This window comes from Coturnix japonica, chromosome 14 (assembly GCF_054131305.1).
Source record: "Coturnix japonica strain WE chromosome 14, WE-NBRP24, whole genome shotgun sequence".
Classification (NCBI taxonomy): Eukaryota; Metazoa; Chordata; class Aves; order Galliformes; family Phasianidae; genus Coturnix; species Coturnix japonica.
The window spans coordinates 3,591,014-3,611,366 of record NC_140676.1 but is presented as its reverse complement, the minus strand read 5'-3'; the positions used below and the strand labels follow the sequence as shown (position 1 = coordinate 3,611,366).

The window sequence follows — 20,353 nt, the reverse complement described above, 5'->3', positions numbered from 1 at the left end:
TTTGTGCAGTGCACACATTGCTGTACAGGTGAGTCCCTGCTGCTGATCCTCCTCCTCCTCCACGTGGTATCCCAGTCCTTGCAGCTGGTCTGTACTGACGCTCTGCTTGCCCTGTAGCACCTCACTACTTGTTTACATATCTGACTTTAATTTTCTATCTATCTCAAATTGTTTTTCATTTCTTCTTTTTTTCCCCCTTGTAAAATGCAGCTCTTAGCAAGCAGGAAGCTGGAGTTTGTTTCTCCTAAAGTAAGTCAGCTTCAAGGGGTCTTCAACAGCCAAAGGGCATTTCTTTTTTTTTTTTCACTATCAGTTTGATAGTGAATAATTGTAAGAAGGAAAAAAATCACCTCAGGTTGTATATTGCCACTTCCTCCTGCATTGCACTTAATGAAAACCTTTGATTAGCCTGCTGAAGAGACCCCACATTCAATAATTTGAAGCAAAAGGTTAATGGTGTTATTACAACTATTATCCCTTTTAAAATCATTATCCTCTTGTTTTTTATGTCTATATTACCTTCACCTTTCCATGAACCCACTTTACCAGCTGTTTCCCTCTGTCATAAAGTTTGCTGAACATCATCCTAGGAATAGGACAAATGCCATGTTTTATCAATCCAGCCTAAGGGAATTCTCAGCTTCTCATAACCCAAACTGTAAAAGGAGATTATTACAAAGTTTCTGTGTTGATTTTTGAATTGGACATGAGTACAATTAACGCACAGTTAGTACCAAGGTGCAAAATGCTGCAATTAAGTCACCATCTTACTTGGGAAGTTTTACAGATTAGCAAAGTATGAAAACTGAGACTAATCAATTGTAATTGTTTTCAGAATGGTCGTTTGTTAGAAGCACAAACAGTCCTGAGCAGAAATGCATGGAATGCCCCAAATAAAAACATGCTGAACTGAGGTGGTGAGACACCTTTTCCTAAGAACATCTTCCTAACTGAGACCCTTAAATTGCGCTGAGTTGGGGAGAGATTGATCTGTGAATACACAGCAGTGCGTGAAAGATACTTGAAAACGCACCTTTCTCTGCAGACTTCAGACTTCTTCCATTTGCTGACTTCAGCCACCTCAGTGCAGCTGCCCCATCAACACTGGAGCCATGTCTTTGCTCGTTATGAGGGGTAACTAGATGCTGCAGTGGGGTTTGGCATCTTCAGTAATCCAAATTATTTCAGATCCTGTGGACACCATTAGTCAGCATCTTCCTTGATAATACACTGAGCCCAGGGTCTGATAGTGGGTCTAGAAGAATTTTTCCACACAGAATAAATCTTAAAATAATCCAACTTTCTATGTATTCAGTCTTCATTATGCAAAATAAAAATACCACACACTTCCTGGAGTTCAAAAAGAATTTGTTAAAGGTAAAACCTCCACGTGAAAATACATTTGTTGCAGAATGGCAATAGTGCAGCATTTACTTAGTAAAATAAGTATTATCTTAGTAAAATAAATGAAGTGCTGTGTGATTGCTTCCTTTGAACATGGGAAAATACAGGTAGTGCATACTAATGCTTCCCAGCAATAGTGTCTATCGGGGAAGAGCTTTGATCTGTGCAGATATTTAAGCAGAACAAAGTGTGGGCTTTGCCCATGCCGTTTTTATAATCATGGATGTAGAGAAGTTAATGCCTGTATAACTTCTGTACCATTGCTGGCAGCAGAAGTGCAGGGTTTTCTCTGTGAAATCCCAAACATTTTGCTACCAACCTCTGAATGGCAACTCAGGAAGAAGAAATGGAGAATTTTGCCAGGTGAAAGATGTAACAAGAAGCAAATTCCCGCTATGAAATCCCTGTGATTGACGTGCTCTTGTCATTATCATTGAAAAAAATCTTCGCAGTGTGTTATAATGACAAGAAGATGTGTAATGTTATTCTGATACAAGAAAAGACAGTGTACATCCATTGATCTAAAGAATTCTAATTCACCCCATAAAGTGAGATAAGAATCACTACAGCAGGCAGTTAAAAGTCCATCTCGCCCTGTATCCTGGCTCTGACAATGCCTCGTACTTCATATTTCAGAAGAAAATGTCAAAATAGGAGCCCCATTGTGTGCGCTTCTAAAAATGAACAGTATTAATAGTAAGCATGTTCTTATCTCCCATGCTTTTCACCGCTAGCCAACCATTATTGGCTTCCACAATAGTTACTGTAGCAAGTGGATTTTATACATGTTCTCTTTCATATTGAATCATATATGCATAGCTGCATATATACGTGCCTGTAGCACACAGCCAATAAATATGTGTGCAGCAACTGAAATAATGTGCCCTAATACTTAAGAATTCATATGCTTTATTTTAAAAGCTTAACCAGTTCTTTCAGCTTTTTCATTTCTGTTCTAATCTCAGCTTTCACTGGTTAATGAGAAATATCCCCAGTAATGGTTGAAATATTTTTAATAGCTGTCAGCTTACTCATAGCTTAAAAAACAATACAGAAACAGCTGGTAAAACTGTAACACTGAAGGTGAGGTTTGGGGAAATGAGCCCAGATTCAAATATTTCTGCTTATCAATGGAGGTTTGTGAGAGAAGCTAGAAAAACATAACAGTAGCTAAAAAATAGCTAGAATTCATAGCAGTGTGAGTAGTTCCACCCCATACAAAGTAGCAACACGATGACTGTTTAGAAAACAGCATTAATACTTTCTACTTGGAATCAAGCCACGATTTCCTCACAGCAATGTAAGTAAATTCAGAGGTCACAAGAAAGAATGATGGTGTTGCCATCTCCCAATACCTTTAAGACAACATTCTTGGAACCTGATGATCCTTGGGGTCCCTTCCAACCCAAGCCATACTGTGATTCTGTGATCCTTCTAGGCTAATGCTCCGATCCAGTGTTTGTGATGGCGTTTGTCTACATGCACAGGAATGGGGAGGGTGATGTGACTCACATCATTGTGGTTTCCCCAGGGCCTGTGAAATGAATTGAGAGATTCAGACTCCCTACTGTAATGGGACACGCTCATATAAGGTGCAGCTCTGCACTAAGACAATAATTAGATTTAATGCCTCGCAGCATCAGCAGGTTACTAGTGAACATAAGAGGATTCTTTCCCCTGGCTCTGTCAGTCACCTGTGGGGTGTTCTGCCTTCCTCAAAGCAGAGGGAGAAGGAACCCAACGTTCTTTCTTGTGACAACAAGAACATGCCTACAGCTGCAAGGTTATATTGGGCACTAAGGTTTAGGGAAGGAACATAGGGTGTTTTGGAGTAAGCTTGTTTTTCCACCTTCTACTAGCCTATTTCTAAATAGGACCATGTGGGGAAATCCCACCTCCAGACACCTTGCCAGTGACGGTACCATCTTCCTTCAGTCCCCAACACTATAATTACATGATGACTGAAATACTAACTTGGTCTTTAAGCTTGATCCAAAACACGATCCTTGATTCAAGAAAAGCTTAGTAGTTTGTGATACTGGATTAACTAGGTGGGCTTAACACCCAACCCTCCCATGGTGCTACAGGGAAAGAGATTCCACATCATGGAGCAACTTCAGCTACCCCAGGCTTAGAAGGCAGAATATCTGAATGTATTTGCACATGATCCCAAACTGCTTCCTATCCTGCCATCCACTCACAGTATCTCAGGCTGCTGACTCCCCATCCATTGTAGCTCTTACCCTGTGTTCCCTCTTGGCATAAAGTGTTCCATTATATCCTGCTGAAGCAATCTCTTTCCTAAGCCTGGGCAACAACAGCAGCAATCAGAAATGGTGTTGCAAAAAAATAAATAAATAAATAAACAAAACAAACCCAACTGCTTCACAAGGAACATATCTGCATCTGATAATTGCTACACTGCTCGGCCGTGCTGAGAGGCACACATAGCCCAGAGGGAGACTTCTTCAAGCAGATTCTGTCCAGCAAATAGTGTACTAGGAACTTTAAAAGATGCTGGATATGCCATCTGTGTTTTTGCAGTGATGTGAACCCATGACAGCACTTGGTGTGAATTGGTACGGTTGAAGCGTCACCACAACACACGCATTCCTGTTTGTAAGAATGCTCTAACAAAAGATGAGTTCAGATCCAGACTTGCACTTCCTTTCAGCATGAGGTTTTCTGGTGTGAGATTTGGGTTCATCTCAAGTTCAGTATTTTTCAGCCTAAGTGTAAAAACATGCACTTTACAATACCATCAAAACCCTCAAATTACAGCCAGGAACACGAAACAACTGCACCAGCACATAAATAAGAACCCAAACTGTGTTTAATTCCCCATCTACTTTCTGGTTATGCATTCCCTTGAGCCTGAACACCAAACCATGAGCCACACATGAATAATGCAACTGCTGTTTCAGAGTTGGATTGGCAGGAAAAATCTGTATCCTTCTCTGATATTACTGGGATCATTTGTGACCACCTTGCTTTGAGTCACTGAAACACAGAGGGCTATGCTTTGCAATTGTAGGAAGCTCTTCCTCAAGAGAAGCACTTCCAGAAGGCCACTTAACTGATGCCAGTAAACCCTATAAATGGTTCTGTCCTTGGAGGGCAGCAGGATGGAAGGTTGTTCTAACCACATTGTAATCTACTTCTGCTCCTTGCAGAACCTATCTAAGTTGCAGGCATTCAAAGCCACCCTCAAACAATCCTGTGCCACCCAAATAGTGCTGGATTCAGACTGCTGTTATGCAAGAGAACTAGTTGTAGCAGATCCAGCAATCTGATCCACTACACAGTATTTAAGCAAACAGCAGATTGCTCAAGCGTATTCTTTACCAGTGCATGAAACACCACCATCTCTCACGTGCTGAACTGCAACCCTGGCACACTGGGCTCAGGACTGGCACGTGGATCCTTGTCCTATGGTGGTATTGCTCCAGCCACCTCCCAAACTGTTCACCTGGGAGTGAGGAGGGGATGTGCTGATACTGTACTGCTGCTGAAGGATGAAACAGTCATCTGCGCCTCAGCTCTTTTCTCTAATCCATCCTCTCATCACTCTCTCCTCCTGAAGGTAATCATAACGAGGTTCTATATCCAAGCACTCAGTGCAGGGGCCTTGACAGTTTGGTTCTCAGCCCCCAGTGGAGTGCAATATACTCTACCCTTGGCAGTCCTACTGTCACTTGTGATTTTCCATTTCCAGACACAGCCTTGTATTAAGATTGGTCTTTTGCCCTTCTAGGGGATTGTGCTTTGTTTGAAAGGCTGCATGAAGAAACACCTGTCAAGATAAAATCTGCACCTTGATAAGAGTTCTGGGCCAGTGCAGCAGCAGTTGCTTTTCTAAATGGACCACGTACAGTACGGCTCTAAAGAATACGCTCAGTGGTATTCATTCCTTGGCAGTGGTGACATATCAGACTGTGTTTGCAGCAGCATTTGGAAAAGAATCTTCAGCTCTTTGCAGCCTCCTATGTGTAAATGTCACTTAATTGTCTAAGAAAAATTTGGCTGACCTTTCAATTACCAGTAATAGAATAAAAGCAGTAGAAGACTGTATGTGACAGCAAGTGTCACCGATAGCCAGTTGTCACCTTCCTGTGCTGCACCACAGAGAATTCACACTCCATTCTAGGACTGCATTTTTGGCAGAACACTGATAAAGGAACTCACTGGTAAAAGGATGGGGAATAGGAAAAGAATCATCCCTCATCCTTCCCTGTCCTGACTCCATGAACAAATCCAGGGAGAGGATTTCTGAGTATCTGTAAAAAGGCCCTACGTTCTGAGAGCATTTGTGGAACTTAAGACCTTCTTTCAGCAGGAAACATTGCGTAGGTGAGACTATTTGCAGATAAAGGTCTGAGTTATGGACAAACCCACCCAGCCATGCAGAATTAACACCAATATGAAATTTACGTGCTGTTTTTGAGTTCTGGGCCAGTATATGTAGATTATACAACTGTTTACACAGCTGTTGTTGACTGCATTTGGGAGACATTCATTCAAGTAGTGCATATCTCATGGCTCTTCCACTGAAATACACAGCCATGTAGTCACTGTTTTGTCTACCATGTTCGGTACTGGATAAGAAAGACACTTGAGTGGATGTTATAGTACAGCAATCTCACATCCAATTTGTAAATGAGCTGTTAGCAGCAGTGTTTATAAACACTTCTCAAACTCCTCCTTTGAGTTCACTCTCTTAAAACTGTCAGGCTGATGATTAAGATCAGGTAAGTTGAACCGATAACTTCTGCATGACTCAAGAGCCTCATCTCAGCTTCTATCTAGCAAGTTTTTCACTTCCTTCCCAGTCACTGCTTTGACCCCCCAAAATAGAGACCTTCTTGGCAGAGGTCACTGTTGTTAAGACCACTTCTCATCCTGAATATTGTACAGAACATGGGTTTGTGTCTTCTTTGAGACTCAAAATCTATGCGATACCTTCAACCTCTTCTGACAAGTTTGAGCCCCGAGAGCCTATTTTCAAATACATGTACTGAGATAAATTGGACATAATTGTTATACCTAGAAACCTAATCAGCCAGGTCCATCTAAATACAGTGATCTGACCGCAAGAGGCAATTAACCATCAGAGCTACGATGTTACCAGCAGCTGTAGATGTTCTTTTAGTCCCTTCACCCTCAGGGTAAGAGCTGATAACAGCTTCATTTTCAGAGCTTTTCTTTTTGTATTCTTTTCTCTTACACTCAAACCTGACTATTAGCTTCCTCAAACAGCTGATTCTTACACAGTCCTCAATAATGAAGCAAAAATAAGTGACAAAGTATAATCAAGTACTTTGGTAATTCATTCATATAGGGAAAAAGAACAGGAATGTGAGATTTTGGTGTTTTTCCTTACATTCACCGTACTTTTAAACACAGTTGCAGGAAATCACTTCTGTTGTATGCAGGCAGATCTGACAAACAAATAATCAGCAAACCAGCACACAGACCTACCTGAACACATTCTGTTATCCTGCTACAGAACTAACCTGCTGCTTGCTAATGTGAAGACCTGGATATAAGGAAGAGGTTTAAGTGGAGCTGGACGCTCAAGCAGCATTAAATGAACTAAAAATAACAAAGATGGCAAGATTCCATAAAAAACCCCATCCCAAACATGACGCAACAGTTGTAGTTTCTCTAAAGTACCTAAAATTTGTTTCAATGCAGTCGTCACAGCGTCGGTTCCTTTAGTTACACCTTCAGTGTGAGCTGGGGAACCTGTGGCCATGCTTCCAGATACGCTCAGTGGATTCACTCCATCTGTGAGCTCATTCCCCATACGGTTACCAATTAATGTCAACTTGTAGCAATAAAAGGTGTTCTAAAGGCCTTTTTGGCCTTCAGCAATGACATCACCACAGAAGTACCTGAAAAGAAGCACTGTGTTTCATAGGACAGGATGTCACAGAGGTACATCATGGATGGTGAGGAGCACTAATGTTGCTGTGTCAGTTATTTAGAAGCCGAGGCTCTGACTACAGAAAACATTTTTTGATAATTCCAGTAATTACCTGAGTCAGCAGGGAAGTGCAGAGCTGCTGCTTGACTGGGCTCACCATGGATGTAATGATGCAGGAAGCAGAGGATGATGGAAGCTCCGAGCACAGAGCTGACTCAGGCACAAGTGCCACTTCTTTGTCACCGCTGTAGACGCAGGGAACTCATTGCTTCACGAAGAGACGTTGGGCAACCACAAAACAGGAAGCCTGGTACAGAAACGTTACATTCAGTGACCAGCACATGAAGGCACCTGGGTTTGTGAGGTGCAGGGCTGGAGCTGGGGCACAGGGCCACACCACTGCTGGGCCTGGGCTGCTCCCCTCCTGACATACATGCATGAAGAGCTGTGGGTTTTCCCAAGCTTTTAAGTCAACAAACTGGGGGGACACGATGCACTGCACAGCCTTGCCTGGTTTCCATTGTCACTGAGTCCCACTACCCCATGGAGAGAGGCCGAGCCTGCAGCACCGTGCCCCCATCTCAGCCCATGGGCAGGAACTGAGGCCTTGGCTGCCGTGTGGCCAAGACCAGCACCAGGACCAAGACCAGGACCAAGACCAGGACCAGCACCAGAACCAGGGCCAGCACTAGGACCAGGGCCAGGACCAGGACCAGGCCGGCTCCACCTTTGGAGGCCACCGCCCCACCCGCCCCGTGCCCCATGTTGCCCCATGTTGCCCCTTGTTGCCCCATGTTGCCCCATGTTGCCCCCAGGCCCCGCCCCTTCTCGGCTTCGCCCCGCCCCCTCCCGCCTGTTTATCCACGAGCTGTACACGTGGTGGCCGCACGCTCCCATTGGTTCCCGATCCGTGCAGCTGTATTTTTCTCACCAATCAGGCTGCTGTCCACGCGCGGCCGCTTCCAGCCGATTGGCTGCTGTGCGGCGATCACGCAGCGTGACGCAGCGCGGCCGTGAGCCCGCCGGGAAACGAGCGTCACCCGCGACGAATAGCGCTGCGAGCTGCCGAGCGGCGACCAATGAGAAGCGACCTGGGGGGCGGGACTTAAACCGAAGGCGCCCAGAGACGGGCGGGTTTTAAAGCTCCCGTCCGCGGCGGCCGCTGGTTCCCCGGGGCGGCCGGGGAGCGATGGCGGCGGCCGGGCCGGGCCCGGGCCCAGGAGCCGGCGGGAAGGTGAAGACGCTGGCCCTGGTGCTGCAGGACGAGGCCCGGCGGGGCGGGTATTGCAGCGGGGACACGGTGTCGGGTCAGGTGCTGCTGGAGCTGGCGGGGCCGCTGCCGCTCCGAGGGCTGCGCTTGGAAGCGGCGGGTCGGGCCCGAGTCGCGTGGAGCGAAGCGACGGGAACAGTGAGCTCGGCTGGGGCCTGCGGGGCTGAGGCGGCGGCGGGGCCGCGGAGAGAGGCCGAGGTGCGGTACCTGGATGTGCGGCAGAACCTGCTGCGGTGTGCGGAACAAGGTGAGGGGGAAACGGAGGGGACACAGCCTGGTAACGGGGCTGCTACAGCCGCATCCTGACCCTGTGCCGGGATGCCTCGCTGCGAGCTCCAGGCCGCGAGCACCGCACACAGTGATGCTGTACGGGCAGCAGCTCCCGGGCCGAGGATGCTGGAGCTCCTCCAGTGGCCACCCGCGGCAGAGCCGAGCAGTTACAGGACGCGGCACCGCGTTGTGTAAGCGATTATCTGCAGGGAAGTCATGTCAGGCCTTTGGGAGCGCTACGATGGTAGGCCCTCGATAGGTGCGTTAAGATTACATCAATTCATAAGAATACGTTTCATAATATCGGCTTTAGATTGCAGCTTTTTAGTGCAGAAGGCAGCTTAATGGTTAAGTGAAAAAGCAGATCAGCTGCAGCCGTAGAACTGTGGAGTCATTGCGGTTGGAAAAGACCCTTAAGGTCACCCTGATTAACACTGACACTTGGAGGCGACCACTGGCCCACATCCTTTGGTGCCACATCCACAGCTCACAAATACCTCCAGGGATGGTGACTTCACCACTGCCCTGTTCAGTGCCTGACCGCCTTCCCATGAAGGAATTCTTCCTGATAACCAACCTAAACCTGTCCAGGTGCAGCTTCATCTATTTCCTCGTGTCCTATCGCTTTATCACCCGAGAGACCGACAAAGACCAACACCCACCTTGTTGTGCCCTCCTTCAGGCAGTTGTAGTGTGGTGGGGTTTCCCCTCGGCCTCCTGCAGACTGAACATCCTCTGTTTCTTCAGCCGTTCCTCGCGTGTCTTGTCTCCTCATCCCTTCACCCAGCTTTGCTGCTCTTCTTTGGATGCAGTCTGATATCTTTCTTGAAGTGAGGGGCCCATAACTGAGCGCTGTACTTGAGATGGTCTCACTGGTGCCAGTTACAGAGGGATAATCACTTCCTTAATCGCTGTCCTGTTAAAAAGCAGAAGGAACTCACTGTATGCTTTTCAGAAGCCGTTTTGGATTGGTTGGTTGGCAGCATCTTGAACTGAAACTCCAGGACTCTGTGTTTCCTTGATATTTTTTTTTCATTGAAGTCACACTACAGAATAAATAAAGTGTGGGCTCCAATCCAGAACCCATTGGGATCAATAAAAACTTCTACCAGTCCCTTGCATCTGGGTGTTTATGATTTATACAAGCCTCTGCTTTGTACTTCTATTTATGGAGTGACTAAAATACACTATTCGTTTCTACCCTACAGGTGAGGAAGGCTTAGTTCTCTTAGATGGAAGACATGCATTTCCCTTCAGCTTTCAACTCCCACAAGAGTAAGTTAAATAACACAACCTGAAGGGATAGTGCTGGACGCTGCTTGTTGTGGAAAATTAACTCAATGTAATTTGACTCATGCTTTTTTAATATTGGACTGATAGCTCAGCTTTGTATGTTTGTCTTAATCAACCACCGGGCTGTAGACGTGCCCTGTTTGTTACACCTTCCCCAAGGCCCTAAAAGCACAAGATGTAAATTAGTAAATGTTTATATACACAGCAAGTGTCCGTGCTTGGAACTGAATTATAAACCTACAGTAATATACCTTGGACTGTTTCAGACCTCTGGTGACCTCTTTCACTGGGAAGTATGGCAGTATTCAGTACTATGTGAAAGCAGTTCTGGAAAGACCTGCAGCACCTGATCAAAGCGTACAGACAGAGCTTCAGGTCATCAGCCATATCGATGTCAACTCACCAGCTTTATTGGTAAGAGGGTCCTCCACTGCCTCATCCTCCCTTAAGGCCAGCTGTAGGAGATGGAAAAAAAACAATCATGTCCCATCCAGCCATAACCATTTTTATGTTATTCTAGAGAGCCATTTTCCGACTTCTGAAAGCATATAAGCTCCCTAAGCTTTTCTCTATAAATAGATGATCTTAGATTGTGTGAATAGCAAACAGAGGGTTGTTGGTTTTTTGTGTTGCGGGTTGTTTCTTTAATACCATTGATTACAACCCTGCTGGCAGAGGTGCTCTTGCCAAAAAGTTATGCAGGCTTCAAATGCATAAATAATGCTTAATAATAATAATGCACAAGCGTAAAGTAGTTACTCTTACCAGAGCAAATACATTCACACGGCTGCAGTGTCCTAAACTCTTCAATAATAGTAGGTTGAGGAACAGTAATTATAGAAGAGTATTAATCATGCCCAGCCTGTCATTTATGGTCTGGCCATTATGTTACGTATCCTTCCATTTTGCATGTCCTTTTCTAACATTAAGTGTGTGCATGCAGCTGTTCCAGAGATCTTTTCAGTTATTTCCTTATGACAGATTTGGACACATTAAAGCAGAGCTTCTAATAGTCACCAGCAATACTGTAGAGTAATAAGAAAGATCAGGCATTAAGTAATGAGAAAATAGGCAAGATAGAAGCTAACGAGCTGGATTCTTTTATCTCAGCCCATATTATGAAAATAATATAAAATTATACCTTGCATTTTCATGATAGCAACGGGATCTAAATGGTTATTCATTTAAATATGAATGAGTAATTTCTATTTTATTTAAAACGCTGGGATAATTTTAACATTTCACCATGATGAACATAGCTAAGAGATGTTTTTAGCACTTTTTTTTTTCCTTCCTTTTATGTGCCTACATTTGAATCTCTCCAGAGCTAAAACTTATAGAATTGTTTTGGCAGTGACATCTGGAAGCAGAATATAGTCCTTTTGTTCATCAGTGTATGTCAGGTGTGTGGAGACAGCATGTCTGGTTACTGCAAGGATAGTACAGAGCTGACCATAGGCTACTGCACAGGAGGGGCAATGAGTCATAGAGCAGCCATTGCTCATAGTGGATTACAAGAAATGCACCAAAAAATCTGCAAGTTTTTGGAACAATTGGATGTTGTGGGTTTTTTTTGTCACAATGTTAAATACTAGGGGTTTGTGTGGATTACAAGTTGCAGAGATGTATCCCCTTAGCTCAGTGTGTATACATTTGTCCTTTCTTGTTAGATACACACAGATAAAAATAGTTTACCTGTTTAACTACGGCTTGCAGATGGAATTAAGGCCGCATTTTTCTGCAGCAGGGTTATGTAAGGGCATAAATACAGCAGCGCTTCCTTAGACTTTTAAAAAGGAACACCTACAAAATTTGTTGAATCAATCTTTTTTGAGAACCTCAATTCAAATACACTCAGTCTCCATCTTCTGCATTTGATGCCTCTGAAATGCAGACTCAAGCTTTGAAACAATCCCATCCTCAGATAGCCAAGACTTGCTGCCATTTCACATGGTGGGCAAAACACCAGTTGCATTCAGTAGTGCAAAGATTCAAATCCAAGGGCATTTTAGAATCAATTTCAATGATTCTCATGTATTACAGTGAACTTGATTGATAGCTTCATGCAATAAAATGGAAAATACCCCTTTGTTTTATAGACACCTGTTCTGAGAAGTCAGGAGAAGATGGTTGGCTGTTGGTTTTTCACCTCTGGGCCAGTGTCTCTGAGTGCCAAAATTGAGAGGAAGGGATACTGTAATGGTAAGAGGAATTGTTTTCACCCTTCAGGACATGAGTATTAAATAGCTAAGATGATTTTTTTTCATCCCTGTAAAGGCAACATTAGAAAGGAAGCCCTGTCAGTAAACTCAATGGAAAAGCCACAAATAAAGAACAACATGCTCTTAGCAGGATTAAAGTACATCATGGGGGATATGGGGTTTTTCCATGTCCTGTTTGTGTAGGTTTACTCTTCTGTAAGAAAGAGCGTTAGCAGCTTCTTTCAGATCTTGATAATATTAGAGACATGGAGGAAATGGAACGTTCTGGGATGCAATTAGTACTGCATAGAAGGAAGACTGGTACATAAATTGCGATTAAAGCTTTTAGCATTTGTTGATATTTTGCTTAATGTTTTAAAATGAATTATTGTTTATGCATAAAACGCAGTAAGTGGCTTTAATTCTGCTTGGATGCCAATTCCATAAAGAAACTAGCTTGAGGAAAGTAGCAAGTGTTGTTCTCGTTTTTAAGGTGGGTGATGTACAGGCTGCAATATTTGATATTTCTAAATAAAGCTGGTAAACACAAGTTACTCACTGAACTCTTTCTGGTTTTAAGGGGAAGCCATTCTGATCTATGCAGAAATCGAGAATTGTTCTTCTCGCTTGATTGTTCCAAAAGCTGCCATTTTCCAAACACAAACGTACCTGGCCAGTGGGAAGACAAAAACTTTCCGTCAGATGGTTGCCAATGTACGAGGAAACCATATTGCCTCTGGGAGTACAGATACCTGGAATGGGAAAACTCTGAAGATTCCACCTGTATCCCCGTCTATACTTGACTGCTGTATTATTCGTGTAGAATATTCATTAGCTGTAAGTATGGATTTTCTTTACAGATACGACTATTGTTTAACAACTGCTGAAAGCTACATTAGTTTGGGGACAGAAGGATTTTCATTATCCAGCAGTTCCTACATTTTGAACTGGGGAGCAACAGTAAATGCCAGTAAATATCATATGCAGGTGACGGACTGAAAACCACGACGAGATTCTGAAACTGAAAGATAAGAGTAATGAGGGAAGCAGCAGCTCAGTTCTAGGCTTGCAGAGGTTATCTGGAGACAGCTTTCTTACTGAGTGAGCTCTTCTAGTTGTTCTCTTCAGAAACAGGAGAGCAGGACTGGAATCAACCTGTTTTGGATGTATTTTTTTAAATGTCATCTGCAGACAAGGCATAGAAAGAAGGAAATGGCTGAAACATAATGAAATCTGCCAGCACGTTAGTTAGACATCTGGGATGAAGAAAGCTAATTTTTAAAGATCTGCAACAGAGGCAGAATAGCAGCTTCTGGGAGCATTAATTCAATGGAATCTAATGATGTCTCTTTCTTTTATTTGGGGGTTGTCACATAGGTGTATATCCATATTCCCGGTGCTAAGAAATTGATGATCGAAATGCCTCTAGTGATTGGCACTATTCCATGTATTGGCTTTTCAAGCAGAAACTCCAGCATTACCAGCCAGTTTAGTATGGATATGAGTTGGCTGGCCTTAACCCTGCCAGAACACCCTGAAGGTAATATATATATCAAATTTTTTACAATACCACATAACATTGTTCTCAACAAAAAGATAGCAGTGGCAGTTTGAGGACTAGATCAATAAAGGAAGTAGACCACTGAAGTACAGCTCATGAGAAATAAAGCATGTCAACCTAACTGAAAACCCAAAAGGAGCGATGGGCATATTGTAATTCCAACTTTCCTCAAGAGTCTCTTCACCTCTAACTGACTTCAACTAAATCTTGAACTAACTAACCTCTGATAGCACTTCTACTTCTGCAGTAGAATTAGAACTAAGGCATCTAAACGCTCCTTCATAAAACACCATTATCTTGCTGGAGTAGCTCTAAGAGCATCTGCAGCACGCCTGCTGAATCACTTAAGCACACTAATGCCATGGTTTCAATACAGTATTTACTTTATAAAATCTAACGTTATATACTACATGATATGTACAGTCTTCCTGGTCTTGGATTTTGTCACGCATATGTTGTCTTGCCAAAGAATACTTTAAAATTTCACAGTATTATCTCTTGTGTTTCAGCACCACCAAATTACGCTGATGTAGTGTCTGAGGAAGAGTTCTCCAGACATGTTACTGCTTATCCACCACCAATCGACTGTGAGGAACAATTGTGTTGTCCTGTGTTTGCTTACATACAAGAGTTCCGGTTTCAGCCTCCACCTCTTTATTCCGAGGTAAAAAAAAGTCTCTGCTGAATCTTTAAGTGGTATTTATCCTCACATGGGGGAGGGAAAGTATTGGGATGCAAGAATTACAGGCAGTAATTATTGACTTCCTTCTCCCTGTAGGTTGATCCACATCCAACTGACGTAGAAGAATTCCAGCCTGTTTCATTAATGCTTTGAAGAGGGCTTGTAATGAGGACCGTGGTGTTGAATGTCTTCTCTGCTTCAGCTGACTGCGCTGCTAAAAAGGAGACGGTTTTCTTTTTCACAACTTCAGTTTGAGTACAAAAAGGGCAAAAGAAATGGAGAGGGATGTATGAGGATGTCTGGGGACAGAAGAGAATCCACTGGATTAGCCTGCACAGAAGATGCTGTGGAAGCAGCTCCGCTTGGGGAACATGAGAAGTACTGGGAAATACTGAATGCTTTCTTTAAAAAGTGGATGTACTGCATGAAGTACACAGCGGAGGTATGAGGATCTTCTGAAGAGAAAACAATGTATATTTTGTATGGAACACACTGGAAGAATTTAAGTAAAGATGATGTTGGGAACTTGCTTAGTAGAACACGGTTAGCAGAACAGAATGTGGGGTAAGAAAATAGTTTCAAAAGATGTTCAAGGGGCTTCTGTTTGCGTCCAAGAATGGAACACTACTACGGTGTGGAGCGAAATCTTCACTCTAGCTTAACCTTTCATTTCATGAGAGCCTGCCAAGTGGTACTGTTCATTAACTTATTCTGATTCTAAAGATGTCATGGATGACAAAAATAGCTATTATGCAATATTATGAAGACAACCATTTACTGAATGAAAGATAAGAGTATGTAAAAGAAAACTGAATTTTGATATGAGCTTATGCACTATGCTTTCTTTCAAGGGATTTCTTAAGGGAATTATTCTAGCCTTTTCTACTGTATTGTTCTTTTTCTGCATCTTAGGCCTATGGGTAGCATGATAAGGGGAAGCATGGCAAGGGAAGATCCTTTTGCCAACAGCAGGTATACTTCACAATATGGACAATACTTATTTATTCGGAAGCCTTTATAAGCCTACCTCTGTTCTGCAAATGTACTTATGGTCAGATCTGAGACCAAAAAAAGAGTCCTGTCTAAGCTCCAGGATACTTCAAGGTCCTGAAAGGGACCCTGAACAGTTTCTGTGGTTAGTGAATGAGATGGAAAGCATAGAGAGAAGCTTAAATACACCCCGAATAGATATAGCATATAATTGAAGTGGAAGCAGTCACCAGAGGAACAAAATCCTTTGGTAATGGCACAATGCTTCTCATTACTCCTGCATTTTTGTCTAGAGATCTATTGGCAGGGGCTGCACTAGTCATTTGCTATCCATCCTATTTTTTGTTAGTGTTTCCTTGTTTGTTTTTGCTGTCTAATTTTGTTTTTGTGCAATATTTTAATGTTTTTCTTCCTCAGGTCACGTAGAACAGTAAGTTTTTGCTGCTAAGAATGAAGGCACATCTTATTACTTGGCCCTTTGCTGCCTTCGTTTAAAGTAGAATGTTTGCTTCCTGCCAAGCATCAATTGGAATAAGTAATCCACCATGAACAGATGACTTAACGAAGCAGAAACACAGCATTCTCAATATGCATGTTTACAGTCAAGTCTTTAAACTACAGGGAATCTTGAACTCCTAGAACTACTCCATATGTCTTACAGAAGGGTTTTGGGATAAAACCCGGTGCTTCATGCGGTTAAAACATTGTACTCTCTGATCACTATGAATAGCAATTGGGTTTCTTTCATTTCACCAGTAACTGCAGTTTAAAGAAGTTTGAATGTTTTCTATGAAATCTGTCTTCATTCAAGAAGCAGGGATTTTTCTACACACATATACGGATATATATTTTTAGTCTTCTTTTAGTACAACTTCCTTACATTGTCTGATTTCTAGCACTTCACCTCAAGTCACTCTTACATCACTGTAAAAGTCATACTGATGAAGATCCACATTTCTAAACTGCAGTTACGTTTTTCATTTGCAAACTGAAGTATCGTCATCTATGGCAAATGCAGCTTTAACCAAAATTTGAGTGCATGTTTTAGAACGGATGCTCTCAAAACGAGTATTCCTTGTCTTAAGTCTCAACGTGTAGCTCTCATGCCTTTATTTCAGTGTTGGCCTGCCAACAGTGCAGGATTTTCTTTTACATATCACCTGGAAAGGGAACAAGCATAATTTCCTTAAATGGACACCATTATGGTTACTTGAAAAATACTGTGGCTGTGTATTAATTTGCATGTTAACAACTCAAAATCTTATCTTCAAGAATATTACGTGCTTTTTTTTTTGTTAATTCCTGATAGGTGATGTGTGTTATCCGGTTATTTGATGGGTACCAACATGGTCAGGCAAACAAAAGATGAAGAGTAAAGATGTGCTTTGTTGCTGTTGTTGGTTTTTTTTCCTTCTACGAGTTGTTCTTCATTAATTGCAGATAAACTGTGGCCTTAGATTGTTTGCTGCAAAAAAAAATAACTACTAAAATGTGTTTCTTCGGAAGCACACACGGTCCTTCAAAGGAGGTTAAAAACAAGATCAAGTTCTGCTCTCGGACACTTGGCTTAGTGCAGAAATTGGTCCTTAAACAATGTTTGCACAATAAGTTCAATAAGCAGGGGGTTGTTTTGATAACTTAACTGTGAAACAGTTGAAGGGAGACAAAAGTAAAAATAAAAATTAAGAAAAAAAAAGAAAAAAAAAAGCTGTTTAACATCCAGGAACGTGATTGTATTTTGTACTAATATGAGCCCCATGGGTTCCTTTTTTTGTTAATAAAAGTATAAAACTCACATAGCGCTGTTCCTGTTGGTTTCAATATCTGTACGATGAAAAACTGTTGTCTTTTAATTGTCTTTAAAAATATGTGTTTAAACGTGTGATAAACGATGCCCTGTTCCATACAAGGGTAGAGAAGGTGCTGCAGGTTTGTGTTTGCAGCTCTGATGTTTGAACTGGAACACAATTCCCATAGCGAGCAATAGAGATCGCTTCATCAGCTCCTGCACTGGGCCCTATTCCAAGCTCCTAAAATAGCACGTTCTGTTATTTCACTGCCCCATCTGAACACCTGACTCCTTTTGTTAAACCTGTACTACAGATCTCACTTTAAGTGTGTGTGGAGAACACGGTTCACAGAGTTGACTTGAAGACAATCAATTGCTCTACTTACCTTCCAGGCCAAAACAGCCACAGCAGGAACGCAGCAGCTTTCCAATCAAATTCTGCTGCTTTCCAGTGCTCTCCTTTGGGTAGGGGATGAGCACAGGGACATAAAAAGAGGCTTTCAGACTGCTGCATTTTTCTAAAGCTGATTATATAATACCCTAACATCAATACGGATAGTACAGGCCAGCATGTAAAGTAGATACTCTAAAGAACTAAATAGGCCTCTCGTGGGCCTGGTCATTTGCTTCTAACATGTAGCATAGACAGGGTGCAAGTCTGTGCTCCAAATTACACTGTTATCATTGTTATTAAAAACGATTAATATGAAATGATATTACACAAAATCACTCTACATTATCATTTCATTATTGGCATTTTAAGACAAGTTGTTTCAATATTAAGAAATGAAAAGTGGTTTTACATGGAACGCAAAATGGTAACTCAGATGGGACTTGACTAGAGTAGCTGCTTACTCCAGGGCTTCTTCTAACACAGGCAGATTCGATCTGATTAAGTACAACTGTATTACTGATAAATCTCTGAGCACCCATCCCTTCAAAAGAAAGGAGGAAATCCCTCTTAGTTTGGGCTTACATTCAACCATCTGGCTGCCTGGAGGGTGAGAACGTGAAATGCAAGGTGAGAGAAGGAGCGGGTGGTAGTGCTTGATGGACACCTACAACTACATTTCCCCAAATAAACTGTGGCAAGCAGACCAAAATGGTTTTATACTAACACACGTGGCTTGCTGTATCGCTTGACGGCAGTTGTCGTCTTAGTTGTGCTTTCAATAACAACTGCAGTCGGATTAAGGGTTGGATATCTAAGTAAGTGTCAAGTAAGGTAGATTTGCATGTAAACACCACTCAGCAGCTATTGCTATGACAGCCTAATAAAGAGCATCACCCATATGTTTCTACCATCTTCCGTGTCCCTGACCTCTAATGGACACCATTACCCTACTCTACCCTCTAGCAAAACTGCTCACTGGCACTTCACATGTAGCACAAGATTCAGCTGGGCAGTCTGTGCACACACACAGCAGCATAAGGACACTGGTCGTCTTAGTTGATAGGAGTACAGAGTTAAAACCAATAAACTATCATCCACTTTGGGGGCTGCGGGATGGAAATAGGACAACGGGGATGTAGGGGAGGAATAGAAAGGAGATGCTGTCAGTGTCAGGAGGAGACACAGCTGAAGCAGCAAACTGTGCCCTAAGAGGGTTCCACCTGAACACCAAAAGCAGCCAGCCACCCCCAATGCCTGGTATCAGACATGGTCACACAACATGTGCAAGCAATGCAGATATGTAGGCTAAACCTGCTGCCAAATGTATTTGGCTGTGAAAAACTGTTAGTTCCCAGTGCCTTGGAACAGCATAATTCTCCCAAAAAGCTACATACTGGGCACAGAGATCCTTGACACTGACTTCTACAGATAACAGAAGGTGACTGTACCTGCATCTCAGCACCCAGCTGTGGGATATGCACATTTACACACACAAGCCATCTGAATAAATGCATATGTAGAAACAAAATGTTCTTACAAACCAACCGACCTGTCATAGGCATCTTCCAGCCAGGACTCATGGTATGTCATGAACAGAGCGACCTCAGCTTCTGGGGAACACGAGCACACACACTTTCTTCAACCCTGGTTTGGGAAAAAAGAAAGAACAGGTGTAAGAGTTGTCAGCAGAAACTGAAGAATTGTCAAAGAGGATAATATTACAACCACAAGTGTTAAATAGAATTGTTGCAAAACCAGAAAGGTCCCAGAGCTGTAAATAGGACAGTCCTATTGATGTCACATCCACAATCAGGTTATGGCAGTCACAATGGTCAGACCACGGCATGAGGAGAAAGCGAGTCTCACTGTTGAACTAATTAGATTAATCAATGCACAGAAGAGATCACAAGTGACAAAATGTTAAATTTTCATTTAAATAATTTAAGCCCTGAAGTGCTTTTATCATCTCCCTTAATGTGATGTGACCAACGCATTAGCCTAAACAGATTAGAAAGATACTAAAATGGAAAACAGTCTGTGGTCATAAGTGTTAAATGAGAGTAGAAAAGGAAAAGCATCTGCTGATCTGACACAGATTCTCCAACCACAGTGTCCTGGAGGAGGAGATGTGTGTGTGACAGACATTAGTACCACCGCCAAGAGACCAAGTTTTGCATGCTGCTTGCAGGGCTGCTCCTCCTTATCCCAGCAGCAGCATTGTGGTACCATCCATCTCTCCATCACCCTGAGATCAAAAAACAGGTTGGCACGATGCTTTATCCGTGATTCAGCCATCAGATCTGCTCAGCACACAGGAGCAAGATGGGAAGGTAAGGCTGTACCTCAACACGGCCGTGCCAGGCTGCAGCCAGCCCTGTTCCCACCAGCTGCACTGTGCCCACAGGCAGCTCAGCCCCCTCCTGCAGCCCTGTGCAGTCACACGCATCAGGGGCAAAGAATTCAGGAGGTCTGTCGGCTCGAGGTGTTAAACAGAGATGTCCCCAGGAAGGGCAACCTCACAGGCTTTTCTCTCATGTGAACCCACCTGCCATCACCGGGACAGGACATTATGT

The 20,353-nt window shown here is 43.0% G+C and overlaps 2 protein-coding genes and 1 long non-coding RNA gene across 13 annotated transcripts in view; 1 reads left to right on the top strand and 2 right to left on the bottom strand.

Moving 5' to 3' along the window:
• The window catches only part of LOC107318879 (uncharacterized), a 50,467-nt gene extending 40,798 nt beyond the window's left edge, over positions 1-9,669 (bottom strand). For 6 of the 7 annotated variants that reach the window (XR_014934291.1, XR_004308541.2, XR_014934293.1 and 3 more), the window contains exons 1-2: positions 9,533-9,669; positions 7,443-7,637 (exon numbers count right to left, since the gene is read on the bottom strand). This is a non-coding gene — a long non-coding RNA (uncharacterized LOC107318879). Of the gene's footprint in view, positions 1-2,759; positions 2,939-7,442; positions 7,638-9,532 lie in introns of all 7 variants that reach the window. The other variant, XR_014934290.1, reaches the window with a different exon arrangement.
• On the top strand, positions 8,430-17,392 carry ARRDC4 (arrestin domain containing 4). 3 transcript variants are annotated; one of them, XM_015873205.3, is made up of 8 exons: positions 8,434-8,847; positions 10,079-10,145; positions 10,430-10,577; positions 12,263-12,365; positions 12,945-13,201; positions 13,742-13,904; positions 14,435-14,589; positions 14,704-17,392. In XM_015873205.3, exons 1-8 carry the CDS (start codon positions 8,520-8,522, stop codon positions 14,758-14,760), a joined length of 1,278 nt encoding a protein of 425 aa, XP_015728691.2. In that variant the 5' UTR covers positions 8,434-8,519; the 3' UTR covers positions 14,761-17,392. The 3 variants fall into 3 exon arrangements, 2 of the variants coding, with proteins under 2 accessions (XP_015728691.2, XP_085371458.1); XR_014934287.1 differs by lacking the exon at positions 13,742-13,904 and having other exon boundaries at positions 8,430-8,847; XM_085515332.1 differs by lacking the exons at positions 8,434-8,847; positions 10,079-10,145 and adding an exon at positions 8,854-10,078.
• Positions 14,243-20,353, bottom strand: part of FAM169B (Protein) — a 197,700-nt gene continuing 191,589 nt past the window's right edge. For all 3 annotated transcript variants that reach the window (XR_004308540.2, XR_014934288.1, XR_014934289.1), the window contains one exon: positions 14,243-19,424. The gene's annotated coding sequence lies outside the window, so the exon portion shown is untranslated. The remainder of the gene's footprint in view (positions 19,425-20,353) is intronic.